The 16,078-nt window shown below is 40.4% G+C and overlaps 1 protein-coding gene across 4 annotated transcripts in view; it reads left to right on the top strand.

Moving 5' to 3' along the window:
- LOC137421326 (uncharacterized) overlaps window positions 1–16,078 on the top strand; it is a 147,748-nt gene that overhangs the window by 121,985 nt on the left and 9,685 nt on the right. For 2 of the 4 annotated variants that reach the window (XM_078782295.1, XM_078782252.1), the window contains 2 exons: window positions 1,698–1,944; window positions 8,022–12,357. In XM_078782295.1, coding sequence (XP_078638421.1) covers window positions 1,698–1,944; window positions 8,022–8,425 — 651 coding nt within the window. In that variant the 3' untranslated portion in view covers window positions 8,426–12,357. Of the gene's footprint in view, window positions 1–1,697; window positions 1,945–8,021; window positions 12,358–16,078 lie in introns of those variants that run through there. The other 2 variants (XR_013624176.1, XR_013624178.1) reach the window with 2 other exon arrangements.

Genomic DNA, 16,078 nt, shown 5'->3' with positions numbered 1-16,078 from the left:
TGTGGTGGTGTGCGTGGCCAAGGTGTGCGACCAGTGTCTTCTGGGATTGAGTTTCCTGGTGGAACACGACTGTCAACTAGACTTTGGGCGAGGTCACATGTGGTTGGGTTCTGAGAGGCTGCAATTGGTTGGACTGGGGGATGATGTGGAGGTGCAGGGGACATGGCTGGAGGCACTGTGACCGTGCCTCCAAGGTCTGAGGCCATGGTAATGGTCTGCACCACATTGGTCAGCTTGGGCTAGTGGGGCCGAAAGATTGATGGTGGGCCGCACCCTCGTGGACACTCGTGGGCCTATGTTGGCCATTCGGCTGTTCAACTTGTCCGATAGCCCTCGCACGATAAGGGGCAGAGCTACTGTAGCCAAGTGTGGTGGTGCAGTAGAGATCACCAGAGGAGGTGGATCCTTCTCGAGGAGGAGGTGGACTCGTAGGATCTTAAGCTTACAGTTTTTCTTCTTAAATACATCGAGATTGGCTTCCGACTCGCACGTGGTCCATGCTAATTGATACAATCCTAGCTCCACTATGGCATTTCTTCACCTACCCCCACAAACATAACAATATTGTACACCGCTCCTTTCCTATGCCATCTCCAGGCACTGCATGACGTCATTGCCAGGTCCCCTTCCGGAAATGAAAACACGCTGAAAGGGAGTACTCAGTTTTCACTCTGGTTTCTTGTTTGTTTGTCCAGGTGATATCTCCTTTGAGCTAGGAATCTGAAATTTATGTACAATGGTGAGCAAGTGCTTTGGCAAAAATGGTATTTTTTGTTTTTTGATTGATCAAGTAATTGATTACTTATTTTATTATTATTGTCGATTAAGCACTTATTTATTTCCTTTCTCATCTGGGCAATATCTCAGGCACCTTTTGAGTTAGGAAGCTGATATTTGGACATGCCAATGACCAAGTAATTTGGCTGTAAAGGCGAATTTTGATTTATTGATTAATCAATTAATCAATGTATTATTTAATTATTGGAATAATGGCTTGGTTAATTTTTTGAAGTTACAGATTTGGATGAAACGGTGGTGGTTTAGGTATTTTAAAAGCCAATTGATTAATTATTTGATTATTTTATGACTTTTTTTTTTTTCATTATTAATCATTTATTTATTTTCTTTCCCATCTGGCCAATATCTCAGGCACCTTTTGAGCTAGGAAGCTGATATTTGGAAACGACAGTGACCAAGTGATGTGGCTATAAAGGATATTTTTGATTTATTGATTAATCAATTAATCGATTAATTTTTTATTGATTAATCAATTCATTATTTAATGTTTTCGATCAATGACTTATTTAATTCATTTTCTAAAATTTACAGCTTCAGATGAAGCACTAGTGGTTTAGTTATGGTATTATCCAATTGATTAAGAAAAAATTTTATGATCATTATTTATTGATTTTAATTATGCAATTAATCAATTATTGTACACGTCTCTCACCCAATACAGTCTCTATGCGCTGCACTGCCGCAGGTGCCCCAGCAATGCCGCGCTGGAGGATATTTCATTATTTGGCATGGGGGCAGTGGACGTTGAATGTATCTGTACTTGTTTTAATTACGGTTTATGAATGTATTTATACTTTTGTTTTGAGCATATAATCCAAATCCACTTTCCATCCACACATCATTGTTTTGTTTGGTAATCCATAAAAATCTCCTGCTGATTTAATTTGTTTTTCTTCCAGATATTGGTACATTATGGAAGATACATGATCGAAACCCAACACAACACTCGTTTCTCCAATCGTTTGATTGTCGTTGATGGAAACACAAATGATGGCAACGTATCTCTGCTCCTTACAAACATCACTTCATTGGACTCTGGGATCTTTACCTGTGTGGATCAAAGTGATTCCCCATATCGTGTCATTTCACAAACAAAATTGAGTGTTCGACTTCCTGAAAGACGTGAGACAGAGGCGTGTCATACAGGTAAATCTTTACTGTATCATTACCATTACAGGATTCAATAGCTACGGGCTGAATTTACCAAAGGCGTTTGGAGAGCGTCTTGCTAACACACACCTAACCCTTAAACGTTGGAAAAAACACATTTGTACGAGCAAAACTAATTGCGCGTTTAAATAGCAATTTAGGAAGGGAGATTAACAGACGTTTAGTTGTGCGCGTCTAAACAACCAATTAGTGCCCATGTCTCCAACATCCAATTTAAATGATGCATTTGAACAGAATGAAAGCGCCACGGACAATTATTGTTGGAGGGGATTCAGTGCATTGCTCCTCATCATAGGCTGATCCAGGATATCTTACACTAGATTCAGTAGCCAACTAGAACGGCACTCAGTATAGAGCAAACCCCCCGCCTGGTTGGCCATATCACTCAATGGTGAAGAATCACTTAAAAAATTATTTTAGGTGGATCCGGATCCCGAGCTTCACCAAAATTGAATCCATTCATCCTTGTCACACACACAACCTGTCCAACAGGTTTCGTCCAAATCCATCCATAATTTTTGAGATATCCTACTATGTATCATTTTTTGTCCCATCTCCCAATGGTGAAGAATCACTTTAAAAATTAAATAATTCTCATATCCGAATCCATACTCAGATCTTCGCAAAAATTGAATCGATTCTTCCTTTTCAGACACACAACCGGTTCACCAAGTTTCGTCCAAATCCGTCCACAACTTTTTGAGATGTCCTGCTATGTATAGTTTTTGGCCCCATCTCCCAATGGTGAAGAATCACTTAAAAATTAAATAATTCTCATATCCGAATCCATATTCAGATCTTCACAAAAGTTGAATCGATTCTTCCTTTTCAGACACACGACCGGTTCACCAAGTTTCGTCCAAATCCGTCCACAACTTTTTGAGATATCCTGCTATGTATAGTTTTTGGCCCCATCTCCCAATGGTGAAGAATCACTTAAAAATTAAATAATTCTCATATCCGAATCCATACTCAGATCTTCACAAAAATTGAATCGATTCTTCCTTTTCAGACACACAACCGGTTCACCAAGTTTCGTCCAAATCCGTCCACAACGTTTTGAGATGTCCTGCTATGTATAGTTTTTGGCCCCATCTCCCAATGGTGAAGAATCACTTAAAAATTAAATAATTCTCATATCCGAATCCATATTCAGATCTTCACAAAAGTTGAATCGATTCTTCCTTTTCAGACACACGACCGGTTCACCAAGTTTCGTCCAAAACCATCCACAACTTTTTGAGATATTTTGTTCACAAACGGACAGACAGACAGGGGTGAAAACATAACCTTCATCCACCTTTGGTGGCGGAGGTAACGAAATGATTCCTTCGATAGATCCATCCATCCATCCTTCCTTCCTTCCATCCATCCATCCCTCCTTCTCATCCATTGATCATGGCAAACTTGCCTTTGCCTCTTGGAAGGCTAATCCAACTGAAGGAAATCTCAGTTCCTTCCACCAAGCTCGGAACAAGTGTGTGTCTACCCTCAGGAGTGCCAGGAAGCACTATCTCTCCTCACTCAAGAATGAACTCTCAAACCTGTCTCCTTCCTCCAAATCCTGGTGGCGTCTGGTCAAATCCGTTTCTGGTGTTTGTTCCCCCTCCATCCCCTCCCTTACCTCAAATGGCCACACAGTTGACATCGCACGTGACAAAGCCGAATGCCTCAACTCTGTGTTTGCCTCAAAATCCTTAGTCCCAAACCCATCTCTCTCTGTTCCCACCTTTCCCAGTCGAACCAAACTGCTCCTGGACTCTGTGACCTTCTCTCCTGACAAGGTGGAGGAGTTTTTGTCAAACCTCGACTCTGATTCTGCAACTGGACCAGATGGCATCAGCCCACTGGTCCTAAAATCCTGCTCTGCCGCTCTATCTCACCCTCTCTCTGTTCTTTTCACCCTATCCTGTGCTCAAGGTCATCTGCCAGCATCCTGGAAATCAGCAAACATTACCGCTTTACACAAAAAAGGTGCAAAAACAGATCCTTGCAACTACAGACCAATCAGCCTGCTCCCAATTATCAGCAAAGTCATGGAATCCATCATTGCTTCGGATATGAAATCTTTCCTCTTCTCCAATGGCTTGATCTCTGATCATCAATTTGGTTTCAGACCAGGTCACTCTACTCTGGACATGCTGCTTCTGCTGTCTCAACAATGGATGGAGGTCCTCAATGCCAAACAGGAAATCAGAGCTGTCTCCCTTGACATATCACGTGCCTTCGATACGGTCTGGCACCCAGCTCTGCTCACCAAACTCTCCTCCTATGGTATCCATGGAAATCTCCATGCATGGCTTGCGGACTTCCTCTCTGGTCGTAGTCAACGTGTGGCCCTGAATGGATTTCTCTCATCTCCCCTTCCCGTTCAGGCTGGAGTTCCCCAAGGCAGTGTGCTGGGCCCTGTGCTTTTTCTGGTCTTTATCAATGATCTCTCCGACTCTCTGGAAAATCCTCTGTATCTCTTTGCTGATGACTCCACTCTCTGCCGCTCCATTCCTCTTCCCTCAGATCGGCAGTCTGCAGCCTCCTCACTCTCTGAAGACCTGGACAAAATCACAGACTGGTCAAACATGTGGAACATGTCTTTCAATCCTGACAAATCTCACACTCTTACTATGTCTCTCCGAAAAGATCGACTGGACAACCCTCCTATCTATCTACTTTCTCAACAATCCTCTCCAAGAAGTTCTGTCGCTCAAGCTTTTGGGTCTCACCATCTGCCATGATCTTTCTTGGGAAAACCACATTTCCAAGCTGGCCTCCAAAGCCAGTCGCCGACTGGGCATCCTCCGTCGTGCGAAGTCCTTCCTAGGCACACCTGAGCTCCTCACCACATACAAGGCTTTCATCCGCAGCTCAATGGAATACTGTTCTCCCCTATGGGCTGGTGCTCCTGCCTCACACCTGGCTCGGCTTCACGCTGTTGAATCCAAAGCTTTCAGAATCATTGGAATCTCCCGCGATGAAGCTATCTCTGAGGGCCTTTCACTCACTCACCGCAGGCAGGTAGGTGGTCTTTCTGTCTTCTACCGACTCCTCTCCGGCCTTGCTCCCCCAGCTCTCTCTGTGCTCTGTCCCCCAAATATTCCTACAGGTCGCACAAGATCTGCCAGCCACCCTCTGATGGTTAAACTGCCGAAATCTCGGCTCTCTGCTCACCTTCACTCTTTCATTCCTCTTTTCTCCTGCCTCTGGAACAAACTCCCACACTCACTTCAATCACACTCCTCCCTCCAGGTCTTCAAAACAGCTGTTCACCACCATCTCTTATCTTCCCCCATACAAAACCTTGATCTTTTCTACCCCCACTAATTCACCCCAGATCCACCTTGTTTGAAATTCCAACTTCTTTCCTGGAAGTCTTGGCAGTGTCCAATGTCCATATGTTTTATACCTCTCCCACCCCCCCCCCCCCCCCTTCCCATGCCTCCCCCCCAAAGCCCTCTCCCTCCCACAGTTCTCTCGATGTCTCCATGTCTCTCGGTCCCTGCTCTCAAATGTTGTGTTTGTGTCCTTCCCCCTCTCTCCCCATCTTGTCTACCGCTCCCGATGTTATTTGTTTTGTGTGTCTGTTTGTCTTTTTGTGTGATTAATGTTCGCTCTTTCACGAGCCTCGATCTTGTATACAAAAAAAAAAAAAGAAAAAAGAAAAAAAAAAAAGAAAAAAAAAAGAAAAAAAAGAAAAAAAGAAAAAAAAGACAATTTGTGAATGTGTACAATCTCTGTATCCAAGCTATGGTTCCCACGTGATGCCACTCTTTGTAATCTGCATCGATGATGATGATGATTGAAACATCCATCATATTTTATGTTTTGTTTGTATGTATATACAGTATAAAATGCATTCGTGGCTATCCATTTATTATGTATGCAGATCTCGTGACATTTTGCCACTCCTTCGATACACTTATATACTTCCTGGCAGTTTAAATTAACTTTAGAATCAATATGAGAGTACAACTGCAAACAACCCTTCACTCTTCACCCGTCGTCATCATCTTCATCCAGATGCTCTTGTTCCCTGTCAGTCGAATGTTGGTTTCCACAGTCGTCATTTCCATGACATGTGCACAGTTCTGTGCGAGGAAGACTGCTCTGACTACAAACACAACTGATGACACATCTACTCCTTCTGGAACAGGAACACATGAGTCCTCCTAGGAGCTCAAAGGCCATTGGTCCCTTGGGTTACACAGCCACAAGTTTATCATCCTGCTTTTCCCCAACCATGTTGCTCTGGGAACCCAATACCTGGCTTGGCTGTGTGTGATGACATCCACATCATGGTTTGCCAATATGCTCATTCTGCATGCTCTTCAAAGCTTGCTTCACATGGGGGATGTTTGGCTAGTGACTTGTCCTTTTTGTTGGCTAGCTTTAGCCGCAGGCAATTGAGGTCGATGTGAACACTCTTCTCTTTTTCCACCAATAAAGGGGCGCCCTACATCTGGCAAATAAAATACATTTACTTCTTCATGCAGGTGTATGAATCAAATTGGCATCCTTTCCATGAACTTTTCTAGAACATTTACTTCTTCATGCAGGTGTATGAATCAAATTGGCGCCCCTTTCCATGAACTTTTCTAGAACATTACTTGGTTCCTCCTCAGAACACAAGGTCTTTGTGAGGACTCAACCGGTACGAGCATGCAAGAACGTTCGAGGACTTTCGACCATTTCTTCTTCTTCTTCTTCTGCCATTGCACGGCACCTGGATGCCAACCCCGATAGTGCAGACCAGTACAATGCAGATATGTTTGAGATATTGAGCCGAGGTCGGAGTACGTTACATCTACATATGTTAGAAGCAAATTTCATCCATGACACGGACCCTACATTGTGTCGTCAAAAGGAATTTGTACCTTCTCTCTCATTCCCTTTCAACATAGAAAGATTAAAGGTATTTCGCCTGCCGTTGTCCAGGGTAATGATGCAAATGGTGCGTCATCGATGACTCCAGCCAATCGGAGCCCGGGACATACATTGGTGACTGAGCCCACCAATGGGCGTTCAGAACACCAATGACGTCATGAAAGAAGAACCAATCGGTGTCGCTGTTACTTAGACATGCTTATAAATGCACTAGTTCTCACCTCTTCCGGTCTCTGCTGTGAATCACCTTGAAGAGAACAGCATGAAAAGCTTCGGTGTTATTGTCATTATGTCGTGTTTCTTTTCCTGTATATTAATGACAAATTTTGGAAAGTTCGGTGGTAGTCGTCTTCTCTTCCGTGTTAACTTAACTGGGCTTGGTTCCATTGTAACGTCCTTGCTGCCACATAAAATGCACAGCATGTTAACAACGCTGCCAGAAGTTAGTGAAACTTTAATATCATTAGCAAGCTTGTTCAAATTTGTCTGATGATTTAGGCGAGGTGTGAGCACCACGTACAGACCGGGAGATAGACAGACTTCAAATGGAGCAGTGTCCAGCTGAAAAGGCGACACTGACCAGACCGTAACCGTGACCACCACGATTGGACATTGGACACCAATGTTGATTTGGACACCGACATCATGTTTCTGCCATATATGAGTTGAGGCTGCATTATGCATTGAGGCTGATATATATATCATCTGAGATTCTGCGGGTAATGGTTTATCACGACATAAGTTTGAGAAGTCATCATGTGACGTTGACCTTGTTTGATCTTTGCTTCACAAAAACTGCACCATCCACATCATGACTTCAGTTTGACTGGAGAGATGATGAGCTTTAAAATGGTATATGATGTGTGTGTGTGTGTGTGTGTGTGTGTGTGTGTGCGTGTGTGTGTGTGTGTGTGTGTGTGTGTGTGTGTGTGTGTGTGTGTGTGTGTGTGTGTGTGTGTGTGTGTGTGTGTGTGTGTGTGTGTGTTCGTGTTCGTTCGGTAGGTGGTGCCTGCCGCTCACCTAAAACAGGTTCTACACAAACACACTTGGTATCCCTGATTCGGATGGAAGGTGTTTGTACCCAGGACGTTGTTTATCCTGAAACGGATTAAATCTGTAATATTTTGGGTGTTTACTTATGATTTATAATAATTGTTGTTGTTTTTGTTTTACAGGGAATGCGGTTCCTTTCACCATCATCGCATTTCTTGTGGTGATCATTGTTGTGCTCATCGTGTACATTGTGGTGTCCAGGAAAAGAAAGTTTAGATCACATGTTTCACAAAATAGCGATCACACTGCAGTGCCTGATCAGTGTATGGAGGAAAGGCTCAGAAAGTGTGTTAACGACGTTAGAACTTTTGAGAATGTTGTTCCCCATGTGCATTGTCAGAAGATTGCAAAGGTATCTGGGTTTGATGATGTGCATCATGATTCTGTTATCGAAATGCTGGAATCGCACAGTGAACAACTGCCAAACGACTTGATGGAACTGGAAAGAGTGAATGTGCTTGAGAAGGAGGAAGAAAAGACTGATGAGGTCCAATTTTCCCCCTCGATTTCCGACCATCGTCAGTGAATACAGTACATTACAGGTCACTTTTTATTAGCCCCCGTTGGACTTGGTCTGAAATGCGTGCCTTCTTATTGAGGCTGATCGTGTTGACTTCGTGATCACATCCAATATGGCTGACTGGCGGCCATTTTTGTTCTAAAAAAACAAAAAAACAAACCCGATGTTGAACACGTCCTCGACCATTTCTCAGACATGCATTTACCGATCTTGTTCATACTTTGCACACAGATCATGAAAGACTGCTTACATGTGTATGTCATTTTCTTTTGAGATCAGATCCAAGATGGCTGACTCGCGGCCATTTTGTTAAACGTGTCCCCAACCATTTCTCAACCAAATTGCATATTGTAGTATAATGCTTTTACTTATTTAAGTCACCACTATATTCGTCGTGTGTGTGTGTGTGTGTGTGTGTGTGTGTGTGTGTGTGTGTGTGTGTGTGTGTGTGTGTGTGTGTGTGTGTGTGTGTGTGTGTGTGTGTGTGTGTGTGTGTGTCCACAGCATAACTACCCGATGATATCCGATCTTGATGAAACCTGGGTGGGAGTTTGATATCATGATCTAGTTGTGTCCTGCCTGGAGTGGGCATATTGCGCCCACTGTGGGCGGAGCTACGCCCGAAAAAGATGTATTTTTAGGGGGTAATCGAGTTCAAGCTACATCTTCTCCGAGGGGTTTGGTGGAATCTGACAGGGGTTTCTGTATTTAGTTAGGCCAATGTCATGTCTAGCCCCACGGAGCTCGATTTTTCATTTTTCATTTTTCATTTTTTTTTTTTCATTTCATTTTTCACCGAATTTTCGGTATTGTGTAGCTAACTAACCTCATAGAGTCATAACTGATTATACATTATTTTCTATCTCGTTTCAAGGTCAGTAACCTTCGTTTTGACATTTCTGGGCCTGGCCCGTCCGGGCCTGTTTCGGTTATAGTCCGTCCTTTGTCATTGAATACTGCTCGCTCGTGAACCATCGTCGTCTCCTGACTTTATTTTATTTTGATGATTAGGATGTTATTTTATGATTAGGATATTAACTAATTAAATTAAGGTGTTTTAGTTAAAGGACTTTTAGTTAAAGTTTTAGTTAAAGTTAAATTAAATAAAGGGGACCGAAAAACAACAACAACCACAGTTCCCGAAAAAGGCCAACCCCCGCTTGCGGGGAAAAATGGCCTCTAAAGGTGTTTTTTTTTTTTTTTAAGTGAAAAAAACGTTCGACTTCCCAATGGTCTCCTCCCCCGTTAGACTGGGGTTAAAGCATTCATTCCAGTGTTAGTCAAGTCCACTGGGTCCGAGTCCAAGACCTGTGCTGAAAGAGTATTGTAAAGTGGGAAAATAGTGATTTTTTTTTTGCTTATGTATTATGTAAATAAAAAAATATATTTAAAAAACCACCTTTAGAGGCCATTTTTCCCCGCAAGCGGGGGTTGGCCTTTTTCGGGAACCGTGGTAGTTGTTGTTTTTCGGTCCCCTTTTTGAAGCAATGTTTTACGGCCGGATGCCCTTCCTGACGCCAACCCTTTTTGCCGCCTTTAACGACAAGCAGGGAATTACCAGTGAACTGGTACTCAATTAGCCGACCTCGGAAGGATGACAGGCTGAGTCAACCCCCCTGGCGTTAATTCAGCGATCGGCCGGGTTTCGAACCCAGGATCCTAGGATCCTAAGCTGACACCCTAGCCGCTCGCCCAACACCAGGGTTAAACCAGGTTATGTATTATGTAAATGAAGACAATAAAATATCAAAACCGGCTAACAGTGTAAGTCGGGTAATAATGTTGTTCCTGGACCACCCTCATTTTCCCATTGACTTACATGTTAATTTTTCTCTCACCCTAATTTCCCCTTAACACCTCTATTTCTCCCACCCTGTTCTTTACGAACCTTTTAGCCTTTTGACATACTCTTATTCTCAATGTTGTTCATTAGACCACTCAAACAATGATTCTACGAATATTTGCTCCCTCTCACTCTCTTAATATCAATGATCCCGAGTAGACCACTCAAACAATGATCCTACAAATATTTGTTTATGTGTGGGAAATAATTTAATTATCTTACCACTACCATCACCATCTAATACATTAACAAAGTATATGTTTAAGTTTGGTTCTTTGTCAAGATATTTTAACTGAGCTGAGATAAAATGATAAACCTCCCTCAATGTACTTGTTTGAGCGCCTCCAGTGCCACACACCATTTTAAAATTAAAGTATATATTTTCCTGACAACCATCAAAGTTTTCCGTCCACTCAAAAATATTTCCATCTTTTTTACCCAACTCACCGGTATTTAAATTAATTCTCTTATTTGTTTTGTGAACTTTTCTACCAGTTGCCTTTTCAATTATACCTATTTGATATTTTTCACATTCGTTATGTTTACCATTTATATACCAAGGTTGATTGCACCTCCACTCTTTAGTCTGGTTGATACTTGGTTCTATCATTTATTTATTTATAAAAAAGGTGGCGGTAGCCCTTAAAATCCCTAACCCCATTATCTTATCACTTATATATCTTATCACTTATATATCTCATCACTTATATATCTTATCACTTATATACTTATATAACCATAAGGGAGACTATCAATTCCATTTTTAAAAATAAACCTCTTATCATCAAAAGCCCCTAATGCTTTCTTATTTATCTCTTCTGTATATAATTGATGTTTATAACTTCTTATTCCATTAATCTTTCTAAACTCTTCTTTCTTTGTTGTTAAACAGTTATAATAATCCTTAAAGTTTATTGTTTCTTTAATAACATTTTTATTTACACCTTTTAACTTCTTATCAGTCTTTTCAATGTTATTCACAATGTATTTATAAGCATAAGCCTTTGACCTCAATCCCACAAATTCACTCATAACATATCCTCCTAATTCATCCTTGAACTTTCCAATCACCTTTTTATTTTTAGAAGAGAACAACTCACTCTCTGGACTGTAATTACTTGTATAAAAAAAACAAAAAACCACCTTTAGAGGCCATTTTTCCCCGCAAGCGGGGGTTGGCCTTTTTCGGGAACTGTGGTTGTTGTTGTTTTTCGGTCCCCTTTTTGAAGCAATGTTTTACGGCCGGATGCCCTTCCTGACGCCAACCCTTTTTGCCGCCTTTAACGACAAGCAGGGAATTACCAGTGAACTGGTACTCAATTTGCCGACCTCGGAAGGATGACAGGCTGAGTCAACCCCCCTGGTGTTAATTCAGCGATTGACCGGGATTCAAACCCAGGATCCTAGGATCCTTAGCCGGCACCCGAGCCACTAGCCCAAAACCAGGGATCATATTGTATCATAGATATTAATGTCCTTTTTCATGTCGAAATAAACATGATTCATCAGTATTAATTTTTAAAATAAAACGATCTGTATCCATATAAAGTAGATTAACATCATTTTGATATTTCTTCCTCAAGTTATTGTAAAAGTAATCATACATCAAGGACTTTGATAAATCAAGTATTGAGGTACCAATGTAAATAGGTTTGTCCATCTCAACGCTTTCTCTCATCAAATGTATCGCACAAAAGTTTTCCGTAAAAACTTCTACTCTCGAGAAGCTTGGTCTGTTGATTAATTTTGATGCTTGTTTCCATGATGTTGATAGACGAATGTTTTGTCTCTTTCTAACATTCTCCATCGTTTTTCCAAATACAGCATTATTCATCAATTTATAAAAGTCTTTCTCAGAATCTGTTTTTGACTCTGTTCTTCTTTGTGTATTAAAATCAATGTACTCTTTCAACCAATGACTCTGATTAAACTTGAGAATCCTATGTATCTTTTCAACACGGAGACCCTTTGAAAGACATTGTCTCAAATTTCTTTGATGGAGCACATCATTTTTCTTGTTGTATAGTGTTGTTAGAAGCTTCTCTGACGCTTTACCCTTTACATTAAATGATTGTTGATAATCACTTAACCACTACTTCTTTGGACTTTCCTTTTCACAAGCAAATGGGAGATCTTTGTGTAGGTTATGGAGTTCCTCTGGATATTTCAAATCAACTTCAAAATAATAACCAACTTTTTCTTCATCTAATTCAGCTTGTGTAGAGATACATACATCTTGTAAAACCTTTTTGTAGTCTTTTTCCTTTCCCCATCTAAGTTTTCCATAAGGAAGAGCCTGAGACATTGCCCAGCCATAGAGGTTGTTCGCGTCATAGTACATCAAGTAAGAACTCTCTTTCGTTGAATCATAATTCGGAAGATATTTGTTATTTGCTTTTGCGTATCTGCTCGAGCATACTTGTGAAATTCCACCTCTTTTTGCCTTTTCAATCATTAAAAGCATATCGACATCGGTTATCAAATCCAAACCTTGTTTTGTCATTTTTAACATTGCACTCCAAGCCAATCCAGGAGCAGTGTAATAGTGAGCAGGATCCAATCCATATCCAGAATGACAGTTTGTTCTGAAAGCCTCAAACACATCAGCCAACAAAAGCACATCAGCTTTGAGATACAAATCGTGATGCTCACCAAGATTCTTGATGTTATATTTTTTCCAAACATTTTGTGCGTGTACATAATCTTTATCAGATATATGACTATTATTTAATTTATTATAGAAATTTTCTTTTGAAGGAAGTTGTGTTTCATTGAATCTCTCAAATGAGTTCATATAGTCATAGGGATAAATTCCCTTTTGTGTTAGTAAATCTTTGTCTGAAAAATACTCTGAAAGACATGGGAACTCTTTTAGATTTTGAACCAAGTTAGCCAATGGACTTGTCATGAATTTAAATGTATCAAGAAATCTGATCTGAGTTATAGGAGATGTATGAATTGTTTTTGTGAATGAAATGTATTTCTGATCCGTGTTAGGAATTGCTGAAATGTGTCCAGATGTCTTTGAGAGTTCCTTGATAAATAGATACGTATCATAATTAGCGTTGTTATGAAGAAAGACAGGAATGAAAGAGGGGAGTTTATAATTAATATTACAACTTTGATGAGCCGGACCTCTATATTTACCAGTGAGATGACAATGATCTCTAACCTTTAGACCTTCACCTATTTTCTCCTCACAAATATGACAGACATTGTTTTTTATAAATTCCCTTTTCTCTTTACTCGCCAAGGACATTGGTTTATTGGTTTCTCTCATTATCTTTCTTAATCGAACACAGTCTTTTTCTAGTCATTTCACAAACTCCCCTGGGGTATTTGAGCCTCTATACATCTCTAATTTGTTATATTCATCACCAACGGATGATTTGATATAATAACAAAAACCACAAGGAGTATGTTTTTGATATTTATTTGTGTATGATTCTTCTGGATCTGGAGAAGCAGTATCAATTTTTTCTAAAATACTTTCAAAATCAGCATATATAACAAATGGATGTTTTATTGTTTTCTTTTCATCTTTGAATGAGATATTTGAGCCTTCTTTAGGCATGTTGATTACCGTTGATTTATGTTCACCACAATAATTTGAATGTTTATCTAATCTTTCTTGTGTATGGAAGAAGTTAAGACAACGCAAACAAATATATATTTTATTTGTTCTTTTACATACTTGTGGTTTTATTAATTTTGTAATATCTTTGATGTATGTATAATGTGAATTTTCCTCTGAATTAACATCAAGAAGATTAATATGAGTTTGATTATAATTTTCAGAAAGCTTTAAAATCTGAATGTTGTTTGTTTCCGTCAGACCATAAACATTAACTGATAAATTATTCATATTTTCAAATTTAGGAATATCATTAAAAGTCATTGGAAAATTTAGATCTTTTGTATTCAACGTATTCTCATATTTTTTATAATGAGATACTCTTTCAACATGGCTATTTTGAGGATGTAGATGTGCTAGAATAGACCAGAGAAAACATTTATTGTCTTTATTTTTGATATTGATAACTGCTTTTCTATTTTTGATAACACTGGGTAAATCAATGTAAGAAGATGCATTTAGAGAATCTGATTTAAGAATATGAATGTCAATAAATTGTATCTCATCTATATTCCAACCACTTCCAGTAATAGTATGCTCAAGTTCTTGTTCTTGCTGGATAAGTTCAACATAAGTGGGATTAATCTGATTGTATGTTGTTATAAAGTGTGTGCCTGTTCTCATGTAAGCTAAATCAGTGATGTTTTCACCAGTGAATGGATAATCTTTTGAGTTTTTTATTTTAATACCCATATAGAACTTGATTGAATTCAATTCGAGAAGAGTCTTTTCAACGAAGGCTTTCATTGATGGTTCAATAATCTCTACAGCTTCAAGTATTGACTTTGGACCAGGAGGATTAAAGTTAAAGATTCGAATCCTGATATGTCTTTTGAAAGCAGCATCAGTATTTTTAATAGTAAACAATTTTGACAAGTGTTTGTTTGTTTTAAGATGGGCTTTGAACCCCTTCTTTAGGATATCTCTATTACAGAGACTACAATGTTTTTTGTTCTTAGGAAGTGGTGATAATTGATTTAGAATGTTGTAAGTGTGTTTTGCGGTGAGAATATGTCGTTTATAATATTTTACTTCCTTCTCGCAAGTATCACAATAAACCATATTTACAGCGTGAGAAAACGTGCTGTTTTATATATGAAACTATACTTAAAGTAAAACACTTATAAAATAAAGTGCCTTTTTACAGGCTTTTTACATATGAAACTGTGCTTGAAGTAAAACACTTTTTAATCACAAAATACAACACTAAAATCATCATCATCACTATTTTTTTTTTTTTTTTTTTTTTTTTTTTTTTTTGTATACAAGATCGAGGCTCGTGAAAGAGCGAACATTAATCACACAGAAAGACAAACCGACACATAAAACATATAACATCGGGAGCGGTAGACAAGATGGGGAGAGAGGGGGAAGGACACAAACACAACATTTGAGAGCAGGGACCGAGAGACATGGAGACATCGAGAGATCTGAGAGAGGGCGAGGGCTTTGGGGGGGGGGGGGGGGCATGGGAAGGGAGCGGTGGGAGAGGTATAAAACATATGGACACTGCCAGGACTTCCAGGAAAGAAGTTGGAATTTCAAACAAGGTGGATCTGGGGTGAATTAGCGGGGGTAGAAAAGATCAAGGTTTTGGATGGGGGAAGATAAGAGATGGTGGTGAACAGCTGTTTTAAAGACCTGGAGGGAGGAGTGGGATTGAAGGGAGTGAGGGAGTTTGTTCCAGAGGCAGGAGAAAAGAGGAATGAAAGAGTGAAGGTGAGCAGCGAGCCGAGATTTCGGCAGTTTAACCATCAGAGGGTTGCTGGCAGATCTTGTGCGACCTGTAGGAATATTTGGGGGACAGAGCACAGAGAGAGCTGGGGGTGCAAGGCCGTAGAGGAGTCGGTAGAAGACAGAAAGACCACCTACCTGCCTGCGGTGAGTGAGTGAAAGGCCCTCAGAGATAGCTTCATCGCGGGAGATTCCAATAATTCTGAAAGCTTTGGTTTCAACAGCGTGAAGCCGAGCTAGGTGTGAGGCAGGAGCACCGGCCCATAGGGGAGAACAGTATTCCATTGAGCTGCGGATGAAAGCCTTGTATGTGGTGAGGAGCTCAGGTGTGCCGAGGAAGGACTTCGCACGACGGAGGATGCCCAGTCGGCGGCTGGCTTTGGAGGCCAGCTTGGAAATGTGGTTTTCCCAAGAAAGATCATGGCAGATAGTGAGACCCAAAATCTTG

Source organism: Myxine glutinosa, chromosome 1 (genome assembly GCF_964187855.1).
Source record: "Myxine glutinosa chromosome 1, kmMyxGlut1.1, whole genome shotgun sequence".
Classification (NCBI taxonomy): domain Eukaryota; kingdom Metazoa; phylum Chordata; class Myxini; order Myxiniformes; family Myxinidae; genus Myxine; species Myxine glutinosa.
This window is presented reverse-complemented; position numbering and strand designations above follow the sequence as displayed.